Source organism: Apiospora aurea (genome assembly GCF_038362705.1).
Source record: "Apiospora aurea strain CBS 24483 chromosome Unknown utg000001l_segment0_segment0, whole genome shotgun sequence".
In the NCBI taxonomy this organism is placed as follows: Eukaryota; Fungi; Ascomycota; class Sordariomycetes; order Amphisphaeriales; family Apiosporaceae; genus Apiospora; species Apiospora aurea.
In genome coordinates, this window is record NW_027117388.1 from 2242584 (window position 1) to 2268747 (window position 26164).

The following is a 26164-nucleotide window of genomic DNA, read 5'->3' on the forward strand; positions in this document are numbered from 1 at the left end:
CTCAACTTGAATTTGTTCTCTCCTCAAATACAGTTGAAAGCCCATAGTTCAAACGAATGGTGTCTGTCTTCATCCTTCCACAAACCTCTTCGTCAGTACCTACCGGTGCTTACCGTCTCAGTTTCGCACACTGGACTGATGCAACATCCCCATTTCTAGGAAAAAGAAGCGTTCCATCACTCATGGCAACACAGAGATGGACCTGATCAGCCGTTACCCAATCGCCCGGCAGAAAATAATGCCTCTCCACGTCGTTGCTCCCAGAACCGCTCGAACTTGACGCCTCCCCACCAACTACTCTCACCCCGCCACCTCTCCTTGTCATGCCTGTTGACGGTCTGCTCGATCGCGTGGCCTTCGAAGGCAACCTCCACGTACAGATCCAGCGGTCGTAATCGAGGTAGATCAATCTCCTCCTGGAAAGGAAAGCTAAAGGTTGCCTAATACACGACGCTATCGCTGATGGAATAGCAGTGTAATGGAGATCCTTAGTCTGACTCGGTGTCCTCTGTGGTACCTGATCTCCGACTTGGTTACAGAACTTAACCACTTCTTCCACATCAAATATGAGATAATCAGCCTTGACTTGCTCCCGTGAATCCGATGACCATAACTGCAGCAGGATGCTGGAGGAGTCGTCATCGGCAACAACAAGCCTCCCTAGAACATCGAGCTCTTTCTTGAAACTACTACCGCTCCGGTGTAGGCTCGGACCGGACGAAAATGTGGATGCACGGTTTCCCATCCGTGGTGGGAAGTACGTCCATACTTCAGACTGGATCTCTTCAAGATTTTCCCATCTGAAGATGTGCAGCTTCGTAGTCCCAAACCCAAGCAAGTAATCTGGGAGCGCCGTGTGCGACACCCAGCGAGCACGAATATCCTCCGATAATTCTGTACGTTTCAGATCACCGGAAGCTTGGTCCAGCAGGAACAGCGATTTCGGTGTGGAGACGAGCAGCTGGGCTCTGGTTGGATGGAAGAAGAGTTGAGTTATGTGTCCGTGGTCTTGCGGCAACTGCAGTTCCATCTCGGCCTCGACTTTGATGTCATCCGGGTTGCTGCCTCTCCTGACCAATCTTTTTATGCTCAGCTTGCCCCCCAGCTCAGCAATGCATATGAACTTGCCATCCTCGGACCACGCCACATGCTCGATGGACATAAAACTCTCGAGATGCTCCAATTCGAGGATCTTCCCGCGGCCAATTTCGCAGAGCACCGCAACCCCGTCTTCGGTGCCGTAGCAATATAAGGACCCGAGAGGCTGTCCCGCCAGTGTAATCACGTTATCCACCCTAATTGCTTGGTACTCGGGATGTAGAGAGTGTTTGGCAAAACTCTCGACCTCGCTGATGGAGTCACTGTTGTAATCAGGATACTCGGAGCTGTCGGCTAATCGAGCCAAACTATTCGGCTGCCACACGTTGCCATAGCTGCCCCGTATGTCGTAGATCTGGCGCGCGTCTGTGCTGAACTTGATGCTCATCACGGGGTCCTGTGATGATAAGTGATAGAGAACAGAAAGATCAGCTGTGGCGAGCACCTTGACGGTTCCCATGGCGTCCCCGGTAGCGAGAAGTAGCCCATCGTCGCTCACTGTCATATTGTGTGCTGCAGTGTGAGCTGACACGCTGGGGACATCCTCGTAAGGACTCCATTTGAAGAGGAGACCCTCTTGGGTGAGCCCAAATACCTCACGGTCGTCACTGAGCGGGTGCCACGCAACACGGAAAACCTCCCCAAATGTGGTGGACTGCACTGTCATGTCGGTGGCGTTGAGTTCGAGGTTGCAACGACCGACCAGATTCGCAGGCTCCAATTCCCACACCGTCATTGGATACGCACGATACCCATATGCGATCATCGTGCCATCGGGGCTGAGTGCAGAGCACATCGGGAAGTTGAGAACTGTATCCTCCATGGTCTGCTCTTCGATCTGCGCTACTGTTGCCCAATCACCATCACCTTCGGGCTCAAGAGAGAACGACCGAACAAACCTATCCTCTCCACCAACAAGGAATCTCGTGTCATCTTCTGCAAATGCCATGGTATGGGGCTTGGGACGTCGATTGGGGTTCTTCAGTATCCTGAGACATTCCCCCGTTCCGACATCCCACACTCTAGTTGTTTGATATCCATAACTGACAAGAGTCTTTCCAGAGTAGTTCATCTGAATATCAAAGACTCGTTCTGGGTGTGTGATGCGGCGCTGTGTCTCGAACGTGTGCGAATTGTAAATGAGAACATGACTAGACCGCCGGATGGTCGCCAGGATGGCAATACGGGTACCTCCAGTCACAACGGACGTCGCGAGGAGCCCTTCTTCCATAGAAAGCCTAGCAAGGCAGTCGTCCCAAACCACGTTGCCCGAGAACCCCACATGCAGTGACTTGCTCTCCTTGCGCCCAAACTGTTGGTAGATCATAGATGTCTCCGGGCAAAAAGGCGGTATCAGCTTCAGGATGGAGTCAGGATACTCGAGTAATCGATCACCAAACTTCCCTACCACCTTGACCATGTCCGTGGCCCATCCCTCGATCACATCATCAGCCTGCCGAAACTCCAGTGGCATGCCTGTTTCAGCCCGTCGGAGTTTCTGGACAATGTCAGTCAAGTAGCGTGACGCAACAACCAGTGTTCTGAGATCCTGCTTTTTGGCAGCTATGCTGATCCATGTAAGGACATGCGGACCCTTGAAGAATTTTGCTGTAGTGTAGAGTACCTGAGGGTCTGTGAGGTTGCAATGCGAGAAGTGAATGAACCAGTAGCTCACGGCGTAGTCAAGCAGGCCGGGTGGCTTGCTTCTTGCCATGAGACTCCGAAGAGCGGGGTCCGTCAAACGCTGTATGCAACGTTGGAAAAGTGCGAGGTGCGTGGATCTCCTATCCATGAAAAGGGACTTCTCCGGCCCTCTGCCTGATCGCATCAGGTACTCACGGGCTGTCTCATGAACCATGGATACCTTGCCTTCAATGTCGACAACAAGAAAGCCTCCACAAAGATCACCAATTGTCCTGTGTATTTCGATCAGGCCTTCGTTGCTTAGGGCATCGCCCAACTCTTCCACGCTGAGTAACCGCTGCGCACACGCCGCCCAACCTAGAATCCTAATGCCCAGTCTCTGTCCATCTTTGTTGGCTTGTACCTCGACAGAGGCCGCCATCCGATCGTAGAGGCTTTCCATGCCAGGCAGAAGGTTTGTTAGTGTCTCCTCGACATCCCTGATGGTGTAACATCCATTGATCTTCTGGACAGCCAAGTGGACCCAGAGGAAATTCCCTCTTACCCGCTCCATAAGCCTCTGGGTAACCCCTTCTCTGTAGGTTTCATCGTCGGCCATGTCCATTTCCTGGTCAATATAGGAACGAAAGTCCTCACGGCTGCCTTCTATTGGTATCGCTTCCGCATGTACTTGTCGGCCGAGCTTCAACCATGCCGACGAAATCTCATGTGTCTTCCGACTGACAATGAGAACACGTAAAGGCCAAGATGTTGTTTGTAGATCAGAAAAAAGTTTCAACAACTCGCCCGGATGCTCTGCTTCATCAAGACCATCAATGATAAGGTACAGCGGATGATCGAACTCGAAGTGAAGCAGAGTTTGCTTGAAAAGCCATTGCCAGAGCATTCGAAAGTGTGACGTCTTGAGCTCGGTTGCGGCCGCTTCCAACGCCAAGATCTTTGACGCATAAGCCGGTATCTTATGGGCAATCTGACAAGCTACCGATCGGAGTATGAGACTTGGAGACCGTTTCTTGAGGTCGTTGTAGCGGATAAAAAAGTAGCTGCAATTGAGGCCTAAGTGGGCAAGGTGGTCAAGGACGAAGGATGAGAGTACTGACTTCCCAGAAGCAGCGTTTCCATTGATCCACAATATGAATGGTTCACTGTGGTTATCGTTACCCAAGAAGAGAACGTTTCGTGGCTCAATAGCCAGGCACAAGTCCCTGGAACCCATTGATCATGGAAGAAGTTGAAGTCCTTTTCAGGAGACTCGGTGATATCCAGGTACGCTTCTATATCTGCCTTGGTGTCGTCTTTTAGGTTATCTCCAGATGTTTCTGTAACAAGGTCAGCATGAGTGTCAACTGTGGCTGATAAAACCCAGATGTGTTATAGCATAAGATGCAACCCCTACTGGCTGCCCCCCCCTTTACTGACCCCCTAAAATAGATGTAAAAATCAACAACAACAGCAATAAATAGGTCAATTGAGCAACACACACTGCATTTTAAGGTCTGTTTCGGCTCGTACGCACTATAATAGAGTTACCCTTACTACCAGCTCGATTTGTATCAATTTCCACCACCTCACCGGCGCCCCTTTTCGGCTTTTTCCTTAGCCTTCCTTCTTTGACGTCCTCTTGAACCTCCCTAATGTTTGCTATATAAACAAAGCCCTTATTAGGGTCCTCATCGACCTTCCTCCTCTTCTAAGCCCTTGTTTTTTCTAGATCTGCCTCTAGACCGGCCTTTTCCTGCTCTAACCGGCCGATCCGAGCCGTTAAATTATTAATACTTTTGCCGAGCTTTTTCCACAGCAACCTTCTAGTTAAATCACCGGTGGTAACCTTTACACCAAGCATCGCAGCCCTTAAATCTTTAACCTGCCGGCTGTTTTTCGGCGTCTCGATCCTTTCAGCCTTCGGTTTAACTAGCTGGCGCGCATCCTCGGCGGCGATAGCTTTATCGATAGTTCGTACTATATTAGTGCGACGAAGTTTATTATTTATCGGTTTATTAATATTAAAGGGGTAGATACTAGTTGTTACCTATTTATTAGCGATAACCTTAAAAGTAAAGGCTATTTTACGTACTTTAGCCTAAGCTCGAAAGAAATTCCCTTTTTTAACGTAGCTATTATTAATAACGGCGCATACTAAATCGAGCTCTTTTCGGAACCTCTTTTTTAAGACTTTAAAATAGCCAACATTTAGGGGCTAAAACATATAGGAGCTATATAGTGGTAAGTAGAGAAGCTACACTTTAATTTCTAACGCCGCCAGTATAAAGTTATTATCGATATAACTTCTATATCTATTTAAAATTAGGAGCCTCTATTAATTAGGGTTATTAAGCTTAGTTAAGAGGATAAAGATTTTTCTTAGCTATTTTAAGGCTATAAGATTAAAAGTCTATTTTTTTAGTAACGCCTTAAAGGCTTAATCCTTATATTCGCAGTTAATTTTATCCTCTTTTTAAAAGAATTATTATTATTAAACCGATTAGCTTTTAAATATAATTAAAAGCGGCAGGATATTATTAATAATATTAATATACTTTAAAATAGTTACCTACTCGCGATTACCCGAATCGTTCCGTATTAAACTTTAATAAGCGGCAGGGCCGATTATTATAATACCTTCCCTTATCGTTATCGCAGTTCTTATTTTATCGGCGTTAAATTTAAATCGAAGGGGTATATTTATAATAATAATAGTATTAAACCGATTAAAAAACCTTCGTACGGCCCCGTTTAATATATATATAAAGCGTCGGAAATTTATCGCTTTAATACGCACGGTTTTAAAGGCCGAATAACGTTTTAAAAAACGGTATACCTATCGCTTACCGATAAAATAATCGATCTTTTTTATAAAGAGAATACGCTAAGCATATATGCGAAATAGCCGGTGCGTTAATACGTAGCTTAAACTAACCTAGAAAAGGGCCTATTTAGCTAAAAAAGTCTTTTCGACAGGGGTAAAAAATTAAAGGGCCTTATACTTCTCTTTTTTCGAAGGTTAACCCCTAAGTCGATTGCGAAGGGTGCCCCTATTAACGTTGTGGTCTTTGGCCGCACGGTTAATACTTCCGCCGGCCAGCACGGCCTGGACCGCCTACGTAATACGAGCTTCTTTGGTCATATTGGTGGTAGTAAAAAGAGGAAAAAAAGAGGAAGAGATTAATCTACTTCAATTAAGAGACGAGTGAAATTTAACCCCTTTATATACTATTATTATTACTCAGGGGCTCTAGAATCATCTGAAATCAGGAGGGGTCAATCAGAGGGGGGCAGCCAGTAGGGGTTGCATCTTACCCGATGGCTGTGCTTTGCCGATCAATGATTTCAGCGCATTTCTAACAGATATGTACTTCGAATCTAGACGGCTTTCGTATTTGCAAACTCCATAATGATCGGCGTCAAGTGGTTTAGATATCTCGCCAGGATACCCCAGCACTAATGAGTCTTTCTCAAGCACCATCTTAAACGCGGCGAACGCCATTAGCTTATATAGACCAAGTATCGAAGAGGGGGCTGGCATACTAATTGAGCTTTCTTCACCAACGGCGTAGGTCGAGTCTCATAGAACGACACGATGCGAAGCTTAGGAGCAACGTGGCGAAATTGTTCGTTCAATTTCTGGAGAGTCTGGGACCCTCCTGTCAACTCGGCTATGAACTGCATGGGGCTAGTAAGAAAAGACACTTGTAGAATACGATTTAAGGTCTCGGCCATATGAGTGCCGCGATGTGGAGTCGAGAGGAATATTATCGACGAGATGGCCTTGACGATATCTTGGTACATTGGGTCATTTTGCCCCTGCAAATACGCCTGTGGCCACTGTTAGCGACACAGCTCACGTAATTGTTTGACGAGTAATATTGATGTACCTCTTTGACTAAAAGACCGCCCATCGAATGTACAACGAAGATAATAGGTTTCTGTTGTGCAATCAGTTTCAATCGAGGCCAGGAGCTGAACTTCGCGGGAACCAGAAGCAGGTATAACTAACCTCGCCCATATTAAGCTCCTCTGTTCCAGTTTCCGACTCATCTTGGGCATATTTGAGGTCATATAGTAGGTCTTTGGAGAAATCAAGAATCGAGACCTTGGCTTTTCCGCTGCCAGGGCGGAAGTCTGAGTTGTATCCGAAAGTCGATATACGTGCGTCTTGGATATCGGATTCGTTCGGAAGAAAGTGGAGGGGCCAAAAGTAATCCAAGTCTCGGTTAAAAGACCAGGTCATCCGGCTGCTTCCGCCCAAGCCGTGCACGAAGACGACATCGACGCGTCGCTCTGTAGCGGGTCTATATATGACCTTCAGACCCAACGGGTCATTTGAACGACTTTCAGCACCTCGCGCGGGGGCCCCTTGAAGCTGTCGCACAATGGAACCTCTTGGGCTTGAACTGGTCCCTGGTAAGCTCTGGTTTCCCCTGATGGAAGACTCATTGTTGACTTGGTTTGACGAGACATCGGCGGAATCCCATGTGGTGTCTTGCTCGCCTCCCTTCTTTTTCCGCAGGCTGAATTGCTTCATTTGGGGAGGGACGCAAACAATGCAGGCTCAAACAGATCGTGTCTGGAAATGACTGTATGAACGTGGGCATTTGGGACAAGCTGGTGAACGTCAATTTCTGAGCAGCGTTGGAGGAACGTGAGAGGCACAGCAGGCCTCAGATTACCATGCTTGGTGTCGATGGAGCCAGGTCACAACAGAAACCAGATTCTTGGCAAAGGCTGAGAAACCCTGTCTATTCCTAGTCGTAACGGATGAAGAAAGAACCAAACCGAGGTGTATAATAAGGCGATTCAAGTTGATTCCATGAGTTCAGGTCTTGTTTCTGGGGTACAACCATGTGTGGGCGACCAGTTGATTGGCAGTTAGAAATCAGGATTATGCCGAAATTGTGACGGATTCAAGGTAAGGGGCAGGTCGGGGTTGCCAGATGTCAGTCACTCACCGAGTTGGGCCCGAGCCTGATGCTGTAACGGATGATGTTGATGCAGCTAAGCAGCTTAAGGCTGAGATTGTAACGTGAACTGATATCCGATTGGCCATGAAGACTCCGGCCTGGCACACAGAATATGCACAAACATGGGTGACATAACAAAAGACCCAACTGGATTGTATGTTTCTGTACATGATTTGCGCCGATGAGGGGTTAATCGGAAGATTGCTTACCGTAGGCGCCGCCAAGACCAGCCACCACCAACCACCAACGCAGCCATTGATCAAGCAATGTAACCCCCTCCCATTTCAATCATAGGCCTCTAGATAATCCCAAGCCTTCGAAAATTGTCGCAGCCTGACCTTACACCATCCCAGGTCTTGCTTTAATCATCGACAGCTGAAGCCAAACTCAAGCGAGATGGGCACCGTCGTAGATATGGCGTCGTTGAGGTCTGACGATAATGACACTTTGGTCGACGGCACCAACAATATTGAAGAAACGGACGGCAAGAAGCACCTTACTATCAAAGAGCGACTGGTGTTGCTTGATGGCGTTTTTCCAATGGATGAAGCAGTTGTTGAAGGTACAAAATTCCCAATAATAGCAAGCTATTTTGATAGCAAAATATGCTAAACAGCACATATAGCTCTACCTGAAGGGTCTACATTTCGGTCCGTGGAACACTTCGGCACAAGCGCCTGGACAATCACAGGACGAGTCATAGCGGATGATGTAGATGGAGAGGAGCAGAGCTATTTCTTGAAGGTGCGACTCCCCATATCACACTTGTCATCGCCTGATATGAGGCGAACTGACGGATTCAATGAACAGGTTGCCTTTGAAGACCACGGGATGACTATGCTGCGCGGCGAGTATGAGTCCTCCAAGATTGTCCATGACACCATGAACGACTTTCTTCCTAAGCCATACGGGTTCGGGAAGTACAAAGTGCAGTCCCCGCCCACTTACTTCTACTTGTCAGAGTTTGTTGACATGGATGTCACAACTGCTCCCGATCCGGCCGAGTTCACTAGAAGACTTGCGCAACTGCACAGACTCAGCAAGTCGCCTACGGGGCAGTTCGGGTTCTCCGTGCAGACGTGTGATGGTCAAGTTGCTCATACAGTTGACTGGGAGTCGAGCTGGGCTGAGTTCTACCGCAAGCTACTGCTCGGAGTTTGTGAGCGAGATCTTGAAACAAATGGCCCCTGGCCAGAAATGGAACTCGCAACCAAACAGGTTGCAGAGGCTGTGATCCCACGATTGTTGGGTAAGCTCCAAGAGAATGGCGGGGTGTTGAAGCCATGCATCATTCACGGAGATCTATGGGAGGGTAACATGGGTATCAACATGGAAACGGGCGATAGTATCCTCTTTGACGTGGGGTCCTATTTTGCCCACAACGAAATGGAACTTGGCCATTGGAGATGCGAGTTCAGCTCAGTCTTCCGTGCAAAGGTTTACACGCGGCACTATTTACGAAACTACCCAGCAGCCGAGCCGGCTAATGAGTTTGATGACCGCAACAGGCTTTACTCCCTCAAGGGGGCTATCAACTATGCAGCAGGCCATCCTGGGAGCATGCTGAGAAAGACGTTCGTGACCCTGGCATTTTGCTATGAATTAACTGTTGACCTAGTCTCTTAGGGCGTATAACAACATGTGCTATCTGTGCGAGAAGTACGCGCCAATCGAGGGAATCGACAAGTATGACCCGCGGATTGATCCTTCCATCACTGGCGCAAGAATCACCCCTCATCTAGCTGACGGTTTGCTTTGAAACTTATCGTTGTTGGGGGGCAATTCGAGGGTGGATCCTTGATGATATCCAGGATTGAGTGTCCATTATCGTTGTCATGTCTGTGAAATAGGGGCGTTTAGTAATATGAATTCTGTTCCGAAGTAATGGAGTCTACAGCTCAAGGTTGTACTTCGTGAGCCTTGGCCCATGAGCGACTACACTGTTGATTTACACCATGTCTGCATTTACTGTCTATGTAAGTTGCAATATTCAGCTGGTCTCATGCCGCTGTGCCTCCCATACGCAGCGATGTCGGCATTCGGGCTGTTGCTGACCAATCGGGTGCGTCAGCAGGCCCAGTCACTACACCCCCTCTTCTATATCTCTCCGCAGAGGAAACATTGTTCGACTTGCTTATAATCACAACTTCAATCATGAAGGACACACCCGTACCAGATGGCGAACAGGCCATGCGTTCGTTTGAAGCACCGCCTCCGCCCAGTGCACCAAACCCTGCAGAGACAGGCAACCATTCGGTTTTCTCCAGCCGCATGCGCGTTTACCTGACATATCTTCTTGGTTTCGTCATCATCCTCTCGACTCTGACGGCCACCATTTACTTCCCCCTGATCCCCATGCTCAGCCAAGAGTTTTCCGTGTCCATCCAGGCCATCAACCTCACGGTGACGCTGTACGCCATCTGCCAAGGAGTGACACCGCCTCTATTCGCATCTCTCGCCGACACCTTCGGTCGACGCCCCGTGCTCCTGGCTTTGGTGGTCATTTACGCCTGTGCGAGCTTGGGGCTCGCTGTCAACCACGATAGCTATGCCGCTCTGCTAGCTCTCCGGGCACTACAGAGCATCGGTGGATCAGCGACCCCAGCTATTGCCTACGGGATCGTGGCGGACGTTGCGGTCGTGTCGGAGCGCGGGCGCATGCTCGGCCCAATGCTGTCCTTCTGCAACGGTATATCAGCTATTGGGCCGGTCATTGGTGGAGTGGTGGCCCAAAGCACCGGTGCGTACACATGGGTCTTTTATGCTCTCTTCGTGGTCGCAGTCATCTGCTTCGTCCTCATTGGTTTCACGCTGCCCGAAACGGCACGAAATGTTGTTGAAGATGGCTCGGTACCGCCACCAAGGATCTCAAGGCTCTGGTGGACTAGTGGTCTCGTGAGGAAGTACGGCGTCGATACATCGACGACCTCAGTTCACACCGCGGAAAAGGCAAAGCCTATGCTCCGATGGCGACCCCTCATGTTGCTCCAGTCCCTGCGCATCATATTCTACGCAGACGCCGCGGCCGTGTTGTGGATGATTGCAACATCGTATTGTGTTTACTATACGTTTCAAGTCGCCATACCGGTCATCTATCACGACGTATACGGATACAATGACCTTGAGGTTGGCCTGACGTTCCTACCCGGTCTGGTGGGTATGACTGTTGGCGGCATCATTGCAGGCAAGTTGCTCGATCGGAACTTCGCCATAGTTGCTCGAAAGAACAGCTTCCCCATCGACCGCAAAAGGGCCCAGGAGATGAAGGAGTTGCCTCTTGAAATTGCCAGGTACCGGCGAATCTTGCCATTTGTATTTTTGGAGGTGGCCCTGGTAGCTGGCTACGGCTGGGCTGTGGTTCGGCGTGTTCATCCCGCCGGTTTGCTCATCATGCAGTTCTTCATTTGCGCCTCCTCCACCCTGTTAAGTCATACAGCCAGCGCCTTGCTTGTTGATATCTTTCCTACCCAGTCGAGCTCATCATATGCTGCAGGTCAACTGATGCGCTGTGGGCTGAGTGCTGCATCGGCCGCCATATTGGAGCCCCTAGTTGAGGCCGTGGGCAGGGGTTGGTATTTTACCATATTCGCTGCCTTTACTGCACTCAGTGCAGTAGCTTGTGTTCTGTTTACGAAATCGAAGGGGATGTCTTGGAGGCAGAAACGGCACGCTACTTGAAACTTGTGTTGGCCTCACTTTTATGACTACATGCCACAGCCACCATGCAAGGGGCGAGGAGGCGAAACATAGCCTTTTTTTCGACCAATGTATGTGTGATGCATGAATAAAACGACGGAACAAGAACCCTTTCTTATCCGCGAACCGAATTTGTTAATGAGGGGATAAGGCAGCGCATATTCTCTTAGCAGCAGTTGCTGCCGAAGTGGGAGTCGTCAAAGCTGCTCTCATTGACAAGTTGAACAAGACTGTTTGCCACGCTAAGCTGCACGCTTCGTATGGGCGATTTGCTTTCTCACGATCAGTTTGGTGTTTCCAGGGGCCGCCGCAGCAAAAAGGTAAACCCGACGTATTCGTGTTGGTTGTGCCTGCACAATCCGAAAGTTGCCATCCAATTGCGACGGAGTTGGTTATCCCACCTACCGCGTAATCGGTAAGATTCTAAATTGGCTGGGTTGCAAACTTCCCTTCAGCCAAATGCAAAGATACGTCACCAACGTTACATCAACCATACCTTCTCCTCATCTCTTGTTCGTCACCCCACGACCACGCCCGCAATGTCGCCCAAGACGGTGTTGATTACAGGGTGCGGCCCGCACGGCATCGGCGCGGCGCTCGCCTCCGAGTTCCACTCGCGCGGCCACCGCGTCATCGCCTCCGGCCTGTCCGAGTCCCTGCTGGCGCCGCTGCGCGGCCTGGGGCTGGAGACCGTCGTCATGGACGTGACGTGCGACGCGGCCATCCGCGAAGCCGCGTCGCACGTCTCCGAGCTGACGGGCGGCAAGCTGGACATCTTGATCAACAATGCGGGGCTCCTGCACATCATGCCCTTCGCCGACACCGACCCCGCCGACGCCCGCCGCCTCTTCGACGTCAACGTCCTCGGCGCCATCGCCGTGACGCACGCGTTCCTGCCCCTGCTGATCGCCTCCTCTTCCCCCGAGCGCGGCGGCAACTCGGTCGTAGCCAATCTGGGCAGCATCAACACCATCCTGCACCCGCCCTTCGTCTCAGTCTACAACGCCGCCAAAGCCGCCGTCGAGGTCCTATCTTCGTCCCTGCGCGCCGAGCTGGCGCCGCTGGGCGTGCGCGTCGTCCTGCTCAAGACGGGCTGCGTGCGCACCGACCTGTTCACCAACGCGGCGCCGCTGCCGCTGCCCGCGGACAGCTGGTACGGCTCGCTGCGCGAGTTCCTCGAGAAGCGGGAGCTCGCCAAGGTGCCGCTCGACTACATGGCGCCCGAGGTGTACGCGCGCGGGGTGGTGACGGAGCTGCTGCGGCCCTCGGTCAAGGCGGTGGTGTGGCGCGGGGCCATGACGTTCGGGGTGTGGGTGCTGAGCTGGCTGCCCGAGACCACCTTGGTGAGTTTTATGAACTGCCTTTCTCCACACGGAGACATGTCAGACCCATTGTAGAAGTGTGTACTGATGGTTAGAGCAGGATTGGGTATACGGCACGAAGATGTCGGGGGTCGCCCAGGCTAAACGAGACTCGAAGGCGGCATGAGGAAGGGGATAGGGGAGTTCATCAACAGTAAGTTGGATGATTGGTGAGACGACCGGAGGGCCATTGACCCATCATGTTATTTCAGACGCTATTGTCTCCACGCCAGCCGCCAGCCATGCCCCTTTTGGGTCCTTCTTCCGATCGGCAGCTTGCGTATAGTCACTGTCCCCAACCCCAACCCCCCAGTCCCCATACCCCCGCGTAAGGTGGGACCAGTTGGTGCCAAGGTGGAGGAACGGCTCTGGGCTGCGGCTACACATCTTGCGAGATATCATACAGTTGGGGTAGAGAAAGGGAAGACAGAAGCAACAACTCGGTATTTCACCTGGGGCGGGTTTACCTCACCGAGGGGGCGATGGAGGACTAGCAGTTCAACCAGTTGACTTGTTTTACTCACCGTGTAGAAACCGGGAGCCTCTCGTCTCTTTGGCAAATATAATGAGCAGAACCTGTATACTTACACAACGAAGTCATCCAGGAATGTCAAGTTTCAAACTTGTTGACTGGCCTCAGCTCACTGACCGGGGCCACAACTCAGCTTAGCAATCGTGCTCTGGAAGTGCATGGTGACCATCCGATCATATTAGTCTAGGCCGGGGGTAAACGGGAGCGAATTCAAGCCTTCGGACTCAAGAATGGCTGCAGAGGATCACTCTAGAGGCCGCCGTCTATGATCGAAGCTTAGCTCCCCGTAAATGTAACATCTCCCCAGGATCTGACCCCCAGATGGAACAAGAAAGGTGCTGCGTGGGGGACTCGTGAATGTAACCGAGTCGCAGAACTGACATTAGGCATTTCCAACGTAAGCCAAACTTCTTTCCCCGTTAGTTTGCTTGAATAGCGCGGGACCGGAGTTGGCTCGGTGGTTCGTGACCATGGCGCTAGCTATCAACGTGGTATGGCCCCTAGCTGACCATGAAGTTGAAAGCCCCCGGAATAGTGTTCCTGATGTGATTCAGACCCCTCTATGCCAAACGACACTGATCATGGGACCTGTATACTCCGGCCGGGCAAGTATTGACAGTCACATGTTTCGTCGCACCTGTATCATGGCCACATGGTTGTAGACCGGTCGAGATCCTTAGACAAATTGGGTACCCGTAGTTTATGCTTCCCCACCGATGGTTCTGTTGTTTCTGTTGCCTTCCCAAAATAGCAAGGAGGCCGACGTCGACACGTCGTGACTTCGATAAAAGCCTTGGGCGCCGCCGTGGAGTCCCATCTACCCGGTGTTTGGCCAAACTATTGGTTTAACAGATGCCGGTGTCGCAAATACCAGGGCGCGCATGGCCCAGGTCCTCTCATGGTGTGCGTTATGTCCATGCATTTGGCCAAAAAGAGAGTGTCGGTCCGCTACGCGAGGCACATACTGCAGTGACATACATGCCTCCAACTCAGCAAGAGCATGTATGTCTTGGCGGAATGGGCATGCTTACACGTGATGCAGCAAATGCCTGTGTCAGCAGGTTTGGCCGGTGCGACTTCACTGAACATTGAGCCCTCCAGCGGGTGGAGTAGTGCAACCCATCCACTAACCCATCGCCTAATAATTCGCTGCTTGGCGGTAGGTCTTTTAGTTACAGGGGTCTTCTGGAGAGCCCCGCCGCGTCTTGTAGAAAAAGACATAACCAGCTACTTGCTCGTCCACTGGCCAGCAGCCACAATGCAATATCGTCGGCTCCGGATGAGTGGGAGATGCAAGTCATCATGCGTCACTCAAACCATTGGTCTGTGGAATGGGCCGATGTTTCCCTCCCTTACGCCACCATCCATCCATGGATGGGGAAGTTGTTGGCTCTGGATGACGAGGACGAGGGCACCTAATGTCGCGTCAGTTTTGCGGATGCGGGGGTTTAGGCCCCTCCCCCCGTTGTATCTCCACGGCACTGGCCTAAGACTGGGCAAACTGGGTCAGCTTGGGCAGGAGCTTGAAAACATGAATCAACTGTGAGCTCTATTCTTGCCAAAGTCGTGGGGGTCGAACCTATCATGAATTCTCGTCACCTCATGCTTGGGTAAGAACCTTCCTCCCCATTGGAAAAAGAATTGGGAGACCATCCACTCGTGTGACTTGTTTCTGGCCTGGCCAGAAGTCTGGCACTGCCCCCAACAGTTCGGCTTGGCAAGTCTGACCCCCAAACGTCTAACTGCCCCCCCCACCTATGTATGCAACTCCAACAGCGCACGCGGTTTTTTGGACAAACCTTTCCTAATCCTTGAAGCACATCCTATCTCCCGATGTTAACGACGTCCTGGCTGTATAATGTCAAGATTTCTAGAACGAAACTGCCTGTCAACAAGCGGCCAAACATCAGGTCGGTGTATCGTTGGATTTAGCTGTTACATGGGCATTCTGGTAGGTGAGCTTTGTTTCATTCTGTCCTGGATGAGTTTCGCCCTGGCTACCGAGCCATACCAAATGCATCAGAGGCCTTCTGCCCGGGGTGCGCAGTCGGGCAAATGGCTTTTGCCAGTATGTAAAACCAGAGCCAATGCCGACTCCGAGGCTGCGGATCTCGAAACAAACGGCTCTATCCGACCAGCGGCCAGGTCCCCCTAGGAGACACGTGGATTATTGAATCCTGCCACGTCCTCTCACTTGTCGCAAGTTTTGGTCAATGGGGCTACAATTATGTTTGGTAAGCGGGAGATGGTCCAAAGCGGGCTCAGGTTTGGGGGTCAACACGAACATCAAAAACAAACATCATCATGTTATGAGCAAGGGGGAGAGCATCATGCAGAGGCCTCACAAGCGCCTCAAACTAGGAACATCATGTGGCTCGTTAGTATCATGGGTTGGCTCCTTCAATCACCCAGCATACACAAAGAAGCCCCCGACAGTTTCCGGACCTTTGCAAGATCAGGGCTTCTCAATGGGGGATGACACGAAGGGGTCGATATGCATGGCCCCCACGTTTTTCCTCACAGTTGACCACTCAACTGTAGGGGGGCTGCAAGGTACAGGCCACAGTACGCGTACAGGGGCCTAGAGGATGGTGCTGGCCGGGATGGATGCTGAACACTTGGCGTGGGGTAGCTTTTTCCCTCACTTGGGTTGGGGTTCTAACATCAAGGCACGTAGAACGGCTACGATGCCCAGAACAGGGCTAGGTCGTCAGCCAGACACGGCCAGCATTGGGCGAATAGCGGCGATTTGAACCTCACTGCATGGTCAAGAGCTTACGTCTCGCATTTCCCGAGAAATAGATGCGGCCATATTGCCGCGGAAGAGTGTTTTGGCGAGAACCTCCAGTCAATCGCCCAACACACGGGCGGACACACTGGAGACGCACTAACCTGAGAGGGCGTATGACGCCTTCACCCCGCTCACCCACCAAGTCCATCGGGGATCGTCCGGGGCCTTCACGGGCACGCAAACTCACCAAAGAAACGCCCGTTCGCCGAGTTCATATGGGACGGGGTTGACATGACCAGTGCCTGGCAGCCACCACACGTGTGCCGGGTGATGGTGTATGTAAATTCGCCATCGAGAATACCTTACACTGGGTGTGCCCTGACACCCAATTCATGATCCTTGGTCCAAGGGCCAACGCATCCCGGCGTGGCTTCTGCACGTGTAACCCTCATTACCATGCCAAAGGAATCCTTCCTTCCACCGATCCCAGTGCCAGGGCCCAAGGCCCTGGCCCGTCGCCCTTGCTTCCATTCGATGTGATTGAACCCGTCCCACCTTCGACGCACGCCGGCTTCCCTGATATGGAACATGGTGTGGCTGCACCTACCCTGAGGGGAGGTATCCAATGTATCTTGCCATTCTCGATTCGCTACCGCGTACATTTCAACATGCGACACCACTCCTCAACACGGCCAATGGGATTCTTCTGTCATCTAAGCCCGGCCCAGGCGGACGGCTGTGGTGCAGAATCCCACCAGCCGCACAACTATAAAAAGACCCGCACTCCATCCGAGAGTCCACAGCAAAGTACAAGGATCGACCCAGACCCTCTTCTTCTGACCCCATCTTCTTTTCATGATAGCCCGAACTGACTTGTGTCGACTCGGCTTGACCAAACTCTATTTGCAACTAGCCTACTCACTACCCGTCTATTTATCTTTGCCATGCCTCCCTCCGCAGACTTCGACACCACACAGAACGGCAATGGTCGGTCTGCCAGCCACTCCAACGGTCTTCAGCGCGCCAGAATGTCTCACACCACCCGCCCCCTAGTCCCCGGTGTCTACGTGCCCACGGTGCTCTTCTTCGACCAGGATGAGGAGATTGACACCGAGACCGTCCGCCGTCATGCCGTCCACCTCGCCCGAGAAGGCGTGGCAGGCATTGCCGTGCAGGGTTCCAACGGAGAAGCCGTCCACCTGACTCCCAAAGAGCGAGTCACCGTCACCAGAGCCACAAGAGAGGCTCTAGACTCCGCCGGCTTCTCGAACACCCCTCTGATCGTCGGATGCGGAGCTGAGGCAACTCGTCAAGCCATCGAGCTCTGCAAGGAGGCCGCGGCCGCTGGCGGAGACTACGCCCTTATCCTGCCACCGTCTTACTACCAGGGTCTGTTCACATCTGATAGCGTCAAGAGCTTCTTCAAAGACATTGCAGATGCCTCGCCCATCCCCATCATCCTCTACAACTACCCGCCCGCAGTCGGCGGACTCGACCTCAACAGCGACGTGCTCATCGAGCTGGGACAGCACCCCAACATTGTCGGCTGCAAGTTCACCTGCGCCAACACAGGCAAGCTCGCCCGCGTGGCTGCCGCCTTCAAGGGACTCAGTAATGGAAAGCAAAACGGTTCCAACTCCGCGTCCGGCAAATATGTATGCTTTGGCGGCTCGGGCGACTTCACGCTGCAGACGATGATCAGCGGCGGCCAGGGCATCATCGGAGGCATCGCGAATCTCGCACCCAAGACCTGCATCCAGACGATGAAGTGCTACGATGAGGGCAAGATCCAGGAGGCGCAACGGCTGCAGGAGGTCCTGGCTCGTGGGGACTGGGCTGCCATCCAGACAGGCCTCGTGGGGACCAAGGTAGCTATGCAGGAGTATATGGGCTATGGAGGGTGGGCTCGCAAGCCTCTGCCCAAGCCCGAAGGCGAGGAACGACGCAAGATCGTCGAGTCCTTTGCTGAGTTGATGGAGCTTGAGAACAAGTTGTGAGGGATGACTGCATGAAAAGGGGTATACTGTGGGCAACTCATGATATGGTATAGTCTGGTTTATGGTATCTAGTGGTTCGAACCATCAGGTATCCCAAAAAGGCTTTCGGATGTTTATGCATTTCCTCCAATCAGTCCTGGCTTAATGGCAACACGATTTTACGAGTGAAGAAATGGCATTTACCACACTGTCTCTGATTTCATACCATCCGTGCCACGATGTGAACCCCAGGGCTGGACAAGAGGCCTCAACTGCGCTGTCAATTCACCCTCTCAAACCCAGATGGTGAATTCATAATCGACATGCACACATCGCGTCTTCCCAGGATAAGTATCGGCCACATCCGAACTGGTTCTCTAGGTGTTGCATGATGCTTGCTTACTCTGCCCCTTGCCCGGTCTGGTTTCGGTGTACCAGGCGATTGACAAAGTACCGGACCCAAGTGCTGCAGCCACATATATGGGATCGACGCACACAAATTAACCTTGCGCCTGGTTGTGCGACACTTCGGTAGTCGGGAGGGTCCGATTGGGCCGATTCGTACCCGGGATATATGACTGCAGTGCAGGTGATTGAAGCATTACACATGGATCAAAGGATTGTGGTTGATACGAACTGAAATTGTTTTACGACTAGGGGGGGCGACTTTCGCGGTTCACACTACCGCACTGCACTGCACCGCACCGAGCCGGCGGCTTAAGGCTTAAATTTCCGCCTGCAGCACATCGCGGGGGGTTGCAAATTCTGGATCAGCGGCGGCCCATCCTTGGCAGGGCTGCTTGCCTCACCTGGTCACCGAGTGTTGAAAGAGCGAGCGGAAAAAGACGAGTCTCTTTCTTCTCATCCCATATCATCCGATTCCTTCTTCCGTAGCACGCCATCTCCGTCGCTCGGGAATGCAGGCAACCGCCCGGCGCAGGGAAGGATGGGCAAGGGAATGCGAGCCCCATGGTACCATTCGCGTGGGGTTGCTCGAACGACAGTCAAGGGCCGTGGGGGCGGGCAGCTAGGGCCGTGGTCAATAGTCAGGGAAAGAGAGTACGTCTGCCGTGTCACCGCCATCCGATGCGATTGATTGGAAATGCAGATGCGACCTACATGTGCATTTCTGCCGGTACCCAATGTGATATGCGATCGGAAGGAGGGATGGCAGTTCCCGGCGTACGCATGTAGTACGCCGATCGCACTTGTGATGGTGGTGTCTTGAAATAGACTACCCTACAGCACTGGGCGCGCGCGCGCGCGCGCCCGAATACGTGGGCGCCCCCCCCATGTGAGCTTTCTCACGGAGATTGTCCCGGTCGCCAATCTGGGTGCTTTCCGATCCCGTCGTCGCTCATCCGCCAATCCCAGCAACACACGCGAGGCCGCCCAAACGCCCTGGGCGGGAAAAAGGAAGCAAGCAAGCAAACATTCAAGCAGCTATGGACGGGCAAACCAAACATCCATACGGCGCGGCCTGCGGAATGCGACTGTGGAATGCCCGCACGCAACTCTCATGGGACCTTGGCGTTACTCGCTACTGGGAACCGTCTTCGGGTGGGAAGCGCTGACCACGCGAAACAGGTCACCGTCGCAGCAGCAATCAATCCAAATGATAGCGGCAGCCGCATGAGCTGAATACAGTACCTAATAAGAATATCCCACAGCATTACCGACGATACGGTAATGCCGCACACGACACCCATGTGCCTTGGTGCTTATCAGGAGCCTGCAGGCAGGGTTGATGACTCGGAGGCCCAAGAGATAACGAGGATCCGGCCGCCCGCCAATGAGGTGCCCGCAACCGCGGCAGATAACGACCCCGGAAATGACGGTCTCTCGGATCAACGATGGGGCCCCCGATAAAGAGTCTGGGGATTCATCGACCAGACTAATACATGCCACGTCCTTATCAGTCGCCCGCGTCGGGCTAATTGCCGCGCATTCGTCGTATATAGTGGTCGTGGTGTTTCGCGTAGGTAGTTTTCGCGGCGGCTTTCGTCTCAGTCGGCGGATACGTACGTCTTGCTCGTTGGAATTACACGCATCTTCAATCCAGTTGGAGGAAGCAAGGCCGAGAGAAAGAGACATGACCGCCATCACCACAACCGAGGAGGGCGCCATGCGGTCTGGAGATGACGCCTCGGTCACCAAGAGCTCCATGGTCAACGGTGATAAGGTTGCCGACGCCGAGAGCGCCCGCGGCGGCGATGTTGAAATCGGCGAGACGGCAAGAGTCGTGGACACCCAGTCCGAGAGGGCGTTATGTCGCAAATTCGACTTTCGATTACTGCCGGTATTGGCCGTTATGGTACGCCCTACGCTACTTACACGATGCTCTGTCCCACATGCACCAAGCCCCCAACTTCTCTGCACCTGAAGCTTTAGGTTAGCTGCCGCTGGCTGTGGTAGTCACTTACATGGAACCAACCAACTGAGACTGACATCAATTCGTTCATTAGTACCTCTTCAATTCCCTCGATAAAGGAAATCTAGGAAATGCACAGACCGATGGAATGTCGGATGGTCAGTCGGCCCCTTTTCAATGGTATCCTCATCCGATTCCTGTGCTGTGCTAACATGCCGTGCCAATCAGATCTGGGCTTCGCACCCGGCCAGTACAACCTGATTCTTGGCATCTTTTTCGTCCCCTATGTCATATTCGCACCACCCTTCGCCTTGCTCGGCAAGAAGTTTGGGCCTGCTCGCGTCTTGCCCATCTTGATGTGCAGTTTCGGATGCATGACGCTCCTCACCGCCGCTGCCAAGAACTTCAGCGGCATCTTCGCACTACGATGGTTCCTTGGTACGCCCCTCTTCCTCTAACTACAAAGCCGCTGACTAATTAGTATACCTGCAGGCATGTCGGAAAGCGCCTTCTTTCCGCTCGTCATCTATTATTTGACCACATTCTACCGCCGAGGCGAACTGGCACGACGACTGGCCATATTCTATGCCGCCTCCAACATCGCTAGCGCATTCAGTGGTCTTCTAGCCTTCGGCGTCTTCCAGATCCACTCGCATCTGGTCGACTACGCCTGGCGCTGGCTGTTCATCGTGGAGGGCACCGCCACCGTCCTGTTCTCCCTGTTCGCCTTCTGGTACCTGCCCAAGAGCGCCGCCGAGGCCAGCTTCCTGAACGCCGACGAGAAGGCGCTGGCGTACCACCGCATCCTGGTCGACAGTTCGTCGGTGGTGAACGAAAAGTTCAACCTGAAGGAGTCGCTGAAGGTGTTCAAGAGACCCACGACCTACGGCTTCTTGCTCATCGAGATCTGCCTCGGCGTGCCGCTGCAGGCGGTGCAGCTCTTCCTGCCCCAGATTGTGCAGAGGTTGAACTATGACAAGGTCAAGACCAACCTGTACACGGTGGCGCCCAATATTACGGTAAGTTCTCGATAATATAATTGTTAGCCATATCAAGTCGTACTAACCAGGTAATAGGGGGCGGTCATGCTACTGCTGTTAGCTTTCAGCTCTGATCTGACGAGGATCCGGTTCCCCTTTATTGCCCTGGGCTTCGCTTTTACCTTCATTGGTTTCGTCATCTACGCCACCATTCAAGACGTGTCATCGCAGATCCAAGTCGCTTACTTTGCGACATTCATGATGTGTTGGGGCACCAGCGCTCCGTCCGTCATCCTGAGCACCGTAAGACTTGCCCTGGCATTCCCAATCCTTTTTCTCCCATGCGCTTGCTAATCTTCGTAACAGTGGTACAACAACAACGTCGCCCACGAAGGCGAGCGCCTCACGCTGACGTCGGTCGGCGTGCCCCTGGCCAACCTCATGGGCCTGGTGGCCAGCAACGTCTTCCAGACCAAGGACGCGCCCAAGTACGAGCCCGCGCTCATCACCACGGCCGTCTTCGGCGCCGTCGGCTGCCTCGTGTCGGTCTGTCTCGGCGCTTTTATGATGTTTGACAATAAGCGTCGGAACCGCCTGCAGGGCGTCAACCTTACGGCGCGGGACGTGCCCACGCTGAAGTTGAGGGATGGGCCGAGGGTGGCGGAGTTCAGATGGTTCTTGTAGATGATAGACTACTGAGTGTACTTTAGCGTGGTTAATCCACTTGACTTTGTTTTCCAGATTACTCTATTCCCTGCTGTCTCGTGTCGCTTAGAAGCTCAATCAAGCCGGGTAGCTGGAATGGGATAGCCAGATACTGATGTATGTCTTGCATCGGATACTACATCCGAAGATTCAAACCCCTATTTGAGGTGATAAGCCAAAGCGGGGTTTCTATGGCGTGATGGTTCCCAAATCCCGCTGTCCCTCATCAACTACAAAAAGTGATCAACACACGACATAACTCTCGGATATTCTACCAGTTTACCTTGATTTGGCTTGTGTTTAGAAATCTCGTCGGGAAATTACAGCGAGCGTTATGCCGGATTCATCACAGCTCCGCATCGCCATCATCGGCGCCGGCATTGCGGGGCTCGCCGCGGCCATCGCGCTGAAGGACGAGCCAGGAGTCGACGTGCAGATCTACGAGAAGACATCGGAACTTCGGGAGGTCGGGGCAATGATCGCTCTGGGGCCGAATGGAATGAGGACTTTGGAGAGGCTCGGGGTTACCGACGCCTTGGATGAGTCCGTGGCCTTTCGAAATGAGTCGGGGCACCCGATGATATACCGGTTGGTCTACCGCAGAACGATCAATAAACGGATTGGAACACTGACTCTTGTATAAATAGTCATTATAAAACGGACGAAGTGGTATCGCTTGATACCCATAGCCAGCCCATCGGACAGCGGCATCACACAGCTCGTTTCTTCCGTCCACATCTTCAGCAAACCCTAGCAAGGCATCTAGGCCCATCGTCTATTCAACTCGGAAAGGCCTTCCAATCATGCTCGTTCGACGAAGAATTGCAAAAGCTGGTGGTCACCTTCGCCGATGGATCTAGCGAACTCGCCGACATCTTATTGGGAGCAGACGGCGTACACTCCCCCGTACGCCAGTTCTTCGTCCCCACCTCGAAGACCCGGATCACCGGCTGGACCACGTTTCGGTCCGTGTTTCCGATCTCCCACGTCGAACACATCCCCGACCTTCCCCGTGAGGCCGTGCATATCTGGGGTCCGGACCGGGCCCTCTTCGTGACCCCTCTGGCCCAGGGCCTGTTCTCCATCGTGGGAAGCCACCAAGAAGACCTCGACGCGCCGCGGGCGGAAGCCCGGCACCAAGCCGCGGCCTGGGACTCGGCCGGCGGGGTGGATGACCTGCGCAAGTTCTACAAATCCTGGAGCCCCCTCGTCCGCTCCATCGTGGACGCGACGCCGTACACCAAAGTATACCCCAACTCGGCCGCGGACGGGCTGGAGTCCTGGGTTCTGGGCGGCGGCCGTGGCACGCTGGCCGGGGATGCAGCCCACGCGCACGGCGGCGCGTTCGCGGCGGGAGGCAGTCTCGCCGCGGATCGTTTGCGCAGGCTGTAAAGCAACTGCTAGCGGACGGTAGCTCTGTCGGCGGCGCGGACATCGCAGCGGCGCTCAGGCTATACGAGAGGACGCGGAACCGCATACTGACCGCGTGCAGCAGACGGTGCAGGGACGAAACGAGGCCATGGTGCGACGCATAGGGAAGGTGGAGTCCGATGAGGAGTTGCGGTCGAGGATCTCGAACAGGCCCGACCTTAGGTGGATTCGTGAGCATGATGTGGTACATGCATTCTCGGAAGCGCGTAGTGCATCGTCCACTGGCCAGACGGGGCCAAGTGGTCAGCTGTCATCCCTCTAAACCGGGAGCGCGACAGTGACGCACGTCGAAGCGATACTGGTGATGGCATTGGCCAGAGCAGGAGAATTGATCATATGGATGAATAGAAACATGTTGATAGCCCCTGTGCGCCTCAGCGCTCGGAGAGACTTGGAAACTACCACCGTCAAGAAGTATGCTACGCCGCCTCGACTCTGGTGTCTTTCAGTCCAGAGATGATAGCCGAGTCACTGATATCCGAGGGGCATTTCCCCACGCCTTCGCCCTGCACCTGGGCCCGGAACACGATATCGAACAGCGGAAACGACGACGGCTTCCGCGCCGGACTATCACTCATCCAGACCCACCCCACCGCGCCCGAGACGAAGAGTATAGCAACAATCTGCAGTGTCAGGAACAAGGAAAACATGCCCTTATCCACGCGGAGCTTGTCGTAGGGCTCCACCAACGACGCCTCGGTGTAGAACTCGGGCGGCAGCGTCGAGATGGTCTCGTTCTCCTTGATCTGCGTGTTGCCCCAGTTGTGGGCATTGAACAGCCAGAAGGGGAAGACGAGGATGCTCTGGAAGTTCTGCTCCAGGATCCCCCAGGTCGACGGGTCAGAGAGCTGCTTCTGCGAGTTCCAGAAGCTCTGCGCGATGGAGGTGGGAGGGGGGATGTTGGCGTCCGTGTAGTTCAGGAGCCAACGCAGGGCTTCGCGGTAGGCGGGCAGCTCGAGGTCGAGGATCGGGGTCGCCTCCTTTTGATGTGGCCCGATCGTCAGCGAACAGTCCCCATGCAGGGTACGTTTGGTCCGTCCTTCTTACTTACCGTGGTGTCTACAATACTGGTGATGGTGTAGTTCTTCCGGGATGAAACGAAGGAAGCTTGTAGGCTGTGGAAAGACACTTGGGTAGTGATGTTTGGTGCGGGCTTTCCCACAGCGCATGCCCCTTGGGCGATACCCCTCGGACAGGCAAACATTCCTGTACGCAATACTTATCAGTAATGCAGTGTCAATGCTATGGGATTGTGCTCAATCGTACCCGCCATCAGTAAGCTCGAGTCCGAAGGATTCATCTTCAGACACAGCCGGATACCAATTAGAACATCGTTTTGTCCGAAGATATCGCAGTCATCGTCGTGGAATGATATGTTCTTCGCCAACGGCCCCGTGAAATCGGCTTGGATAGAGGGGGCATGTTTCACCCGCACCAGGGAATAATCCGTATGGTCTCTAGGCACCCAGGGTATGACCGTGGTCAGCCCGCCAGAGAGCAGGTATGAGATGCACGGCTCGGCAGCGCATCCCTTTGGTTCTGCCACTGTTGCAATCAAGGGGTTCACGACCAGTGTGTATGCGGACGCGAGATAGTTGTACGGTACAGTCGTATAGGGGTACCCCGGTCGTAGGGTGTGCAAGAATGCTTTGAAGGGATCTACCAGCGACCCATTGAATCGACCGACTCCCGCTGTTACTGGGTAGCTGAATGCGGTGTCATACACCGTGACCGAAGAGGTATTGACTTAAGCATCCTTGGTTAGCATCGACGTCTCAAGCATATATGGGGCTTCGACGTACAGAATAGAACCAAACCGGAGATCCACACAAAGGCTGGAAGGGATAGCCTGCTCATTGTAAGTGATATTGTTCACAGTATCAGTGAATCTCGTATGCTCACCTCAGTGCCGCCAGGCCTTTGGTTGGCAGCGAAGGAACACCGGATCTGATGATGCCAAAGACTCCCCAGGCGCTTGTGGAGGGGGATAACGACAGGACTGTCGGGTACGGCAACCCTTGGGGAAGGGCCATCCCGTTCCAGTGCAGAAGAGTAAAAGTACCATCGATTGCGATGTGGGTGATCATGGCCAGTAAGCCTTGCGATGTTCTGAGGATCGAAATGATGGTGCTAGCCTTGGTCTTGAGGAGTCCGCTGAGCGGTAGCCCCTGCTGCGAACTCCTTTCAGCGTCGTAAGTGGCTTGAACATAAGTAATGACAAAGGCAAGAAGGGCTAGGGACGCAACGATCGTGACAAGCTGTAGCTGCAGAGTACGGAACTTCGAAGGGGTATCGCTCGGGTTGCCCTCAGGGACATTTGGCCAAGGACTGGTGCTTTTCTTAAGACTCTTGTCGCTTAGGCCATCTGTAGATGAGGACTTTAAAGAGGAGACCGCAACAGTAGCCCTGGTACCTGACTGCTTGGGGGATGTAACATTTTTTGTTGAAGCTCTTGGTCCGGGATGTTGATATTCCATGCCATGTTCTGGGCCGGTCATAGCCCTAGCTGGATTCATCGAGCCCTGGACATGGGGGACAGAATGAGTTGACAATTGGATTTCTAAAGGATAGTCTTGAGCTAAGTGAGACATTTTCAACTCATGCTTTGTTGTTATGTCGGTATGAGTGGTTTCTGCCCTCTCGAGTATGATTGAAACAGATATACCTGAGTCACATTCGCG

General features: G+C 52.9%; 8 protein-coding genes across 8 annotated transcripts; 6 read left to right on the forward strand and 2 right to left on the reverse strand.

Annotated features, from left to right (window-relative positions):
- Positions 1-109: 109 nt before the first annotated feature.
- PG986_000688 (uncharacterized protein) lies at positions 110-7264 on the reverse strand (the record flags this gene model as incomplete). Its single annotated transcript, XM_066836910.1, has 4 exons — positions 110-3947; positions 6096-6229; positions 6268-6555; positions 6737-7264. 4 exons carry the CDS (start codon positions 7262-7264, stop codon positions 110-112), a joined length of 4788 nt encoding a protein of 1595 aa, XP_066705803.1.
- A 1273-nt stretch (positions 7265-8537) lies between these two features.
- Positions 8538-9326, forward strand: PG986_000689 (uncharacterized protein; the record flags this gene model as incomplete). Its single annotated transcript, XM_066836911.1, has 1 exon — positions 8538-9326. The coding sequence occupies one exon, from the start codon at positions 8538-8540 to the stop codon at positions 9324-9326; it is 789 nt and encodes a 262-aa protein (XP_066705804.1).
- A 528-nt stretch (positions 9327-9854) lies between these two features.
- Positions 9855-11378, forward strand: PG986_000690 (uncharacterized protein; the record flags this gene model as incomplete). Its single annotated transcript, XM_066836912.1, has 1 exon — positions 9855-11378. One exon carries the CDS (start codon positions 9855-9857, stop codon positions 11376-11378), a length of 1524 nt encoding a protein of 507 aa, XP_066705805.1.
- A 557-nt stretch (positions 11379-11935) lies between these two features.
- Positions 11936-12793, forward strand: PG986_000691 (short-chain dehydrogenase/reductase; the record flags this gene model as incomplete). Its single annotated transcript, XM_066836913.1, has 1 exon — positions 11936-12793. The coding sequence occupies one exon, from the start codon at positions 11936-11938 to the stop codon at positions 12791-12793; it is 858 nt and encodes a 285-aa protein (XP_066705806.1).
- A 4171-nt stretch (positions 12794-16964) lies between these two features.
- PG986_000692 (uncharacterized protein) lies at positions 16965-18017 on the forward strand (the record flags this gene model as incomplete). The annotated part of the gene is made up of 1 exon (XM_066836914.1): positions 16965-18017. One exon carries the CDS (start codon positions 16965-16967, stop codon positions 18015-18017), a length of 1053 nt encoding a protein of 350 aa, XP_066705807.1.
- A 2071-nt stretch (positions 18018-20088) lies between these two features.
- PG986_000693 (MFS transporter) lies at positions 20089-22031 on the forward strand (the record flags this gene model as incomplete). The annotated part of the gene is made up of 6 exons (XM_066836915.1): positions 20089-20310; positions 20462-20525; positions 20596-20805; positions 20860-21386; positions 21444-21650; positions 21714-22031. The coding sequence occupies 6 exons, from the start codon at positions 20089-20091 to the stop codon at positions 22029-22031; spliced, it is 1548 nt and encodes a 515-aa protein (XP_066705808.1).
- Positions 22032-22386: 355 nt separating this feature from the next.
- PG986_000694 (6-hydroxynicotinate 3-monooxygenase) lies at positions 22387-23745 on the forward strand (the record flags this gene model as incomplete). The annotated part of the gene is made up of 3 exons (XM_066836916.1): positions 22387-22640; positions 22700-23440; positions 23493-23745. The coding sequence occupies 3 exons, from the start codon at positions 22387-22389 to the stop codon at positions 23743-23745; spliced, it is 1248 nt and encodes a 415-aa protein (XP_066705809.1).
- A 157-nt stretch (positions 23746-23902) lies between these two features.
- PG986_000695 (uncharacterized protein) lies at positions 23903-26074 on the reverse strand (the record flags this gene model as incomplete). The annotated part of the gene is made up of 5 exons (XM_066836917.1): positions 23903-24463; positions 24535-24689; positions 24750-25175; positions 25286-25332; positions 25386-26074. The coding sequence occupies 5 exons, from the start codon at positions 26072-26074 to the stop codon at positions 23903-23905; spliced, it is 1878 nt and encodes a 625-aa protein (XP_066705810.1).
- Positions 26075-26164: the final 90 nt, after the last annotated feature.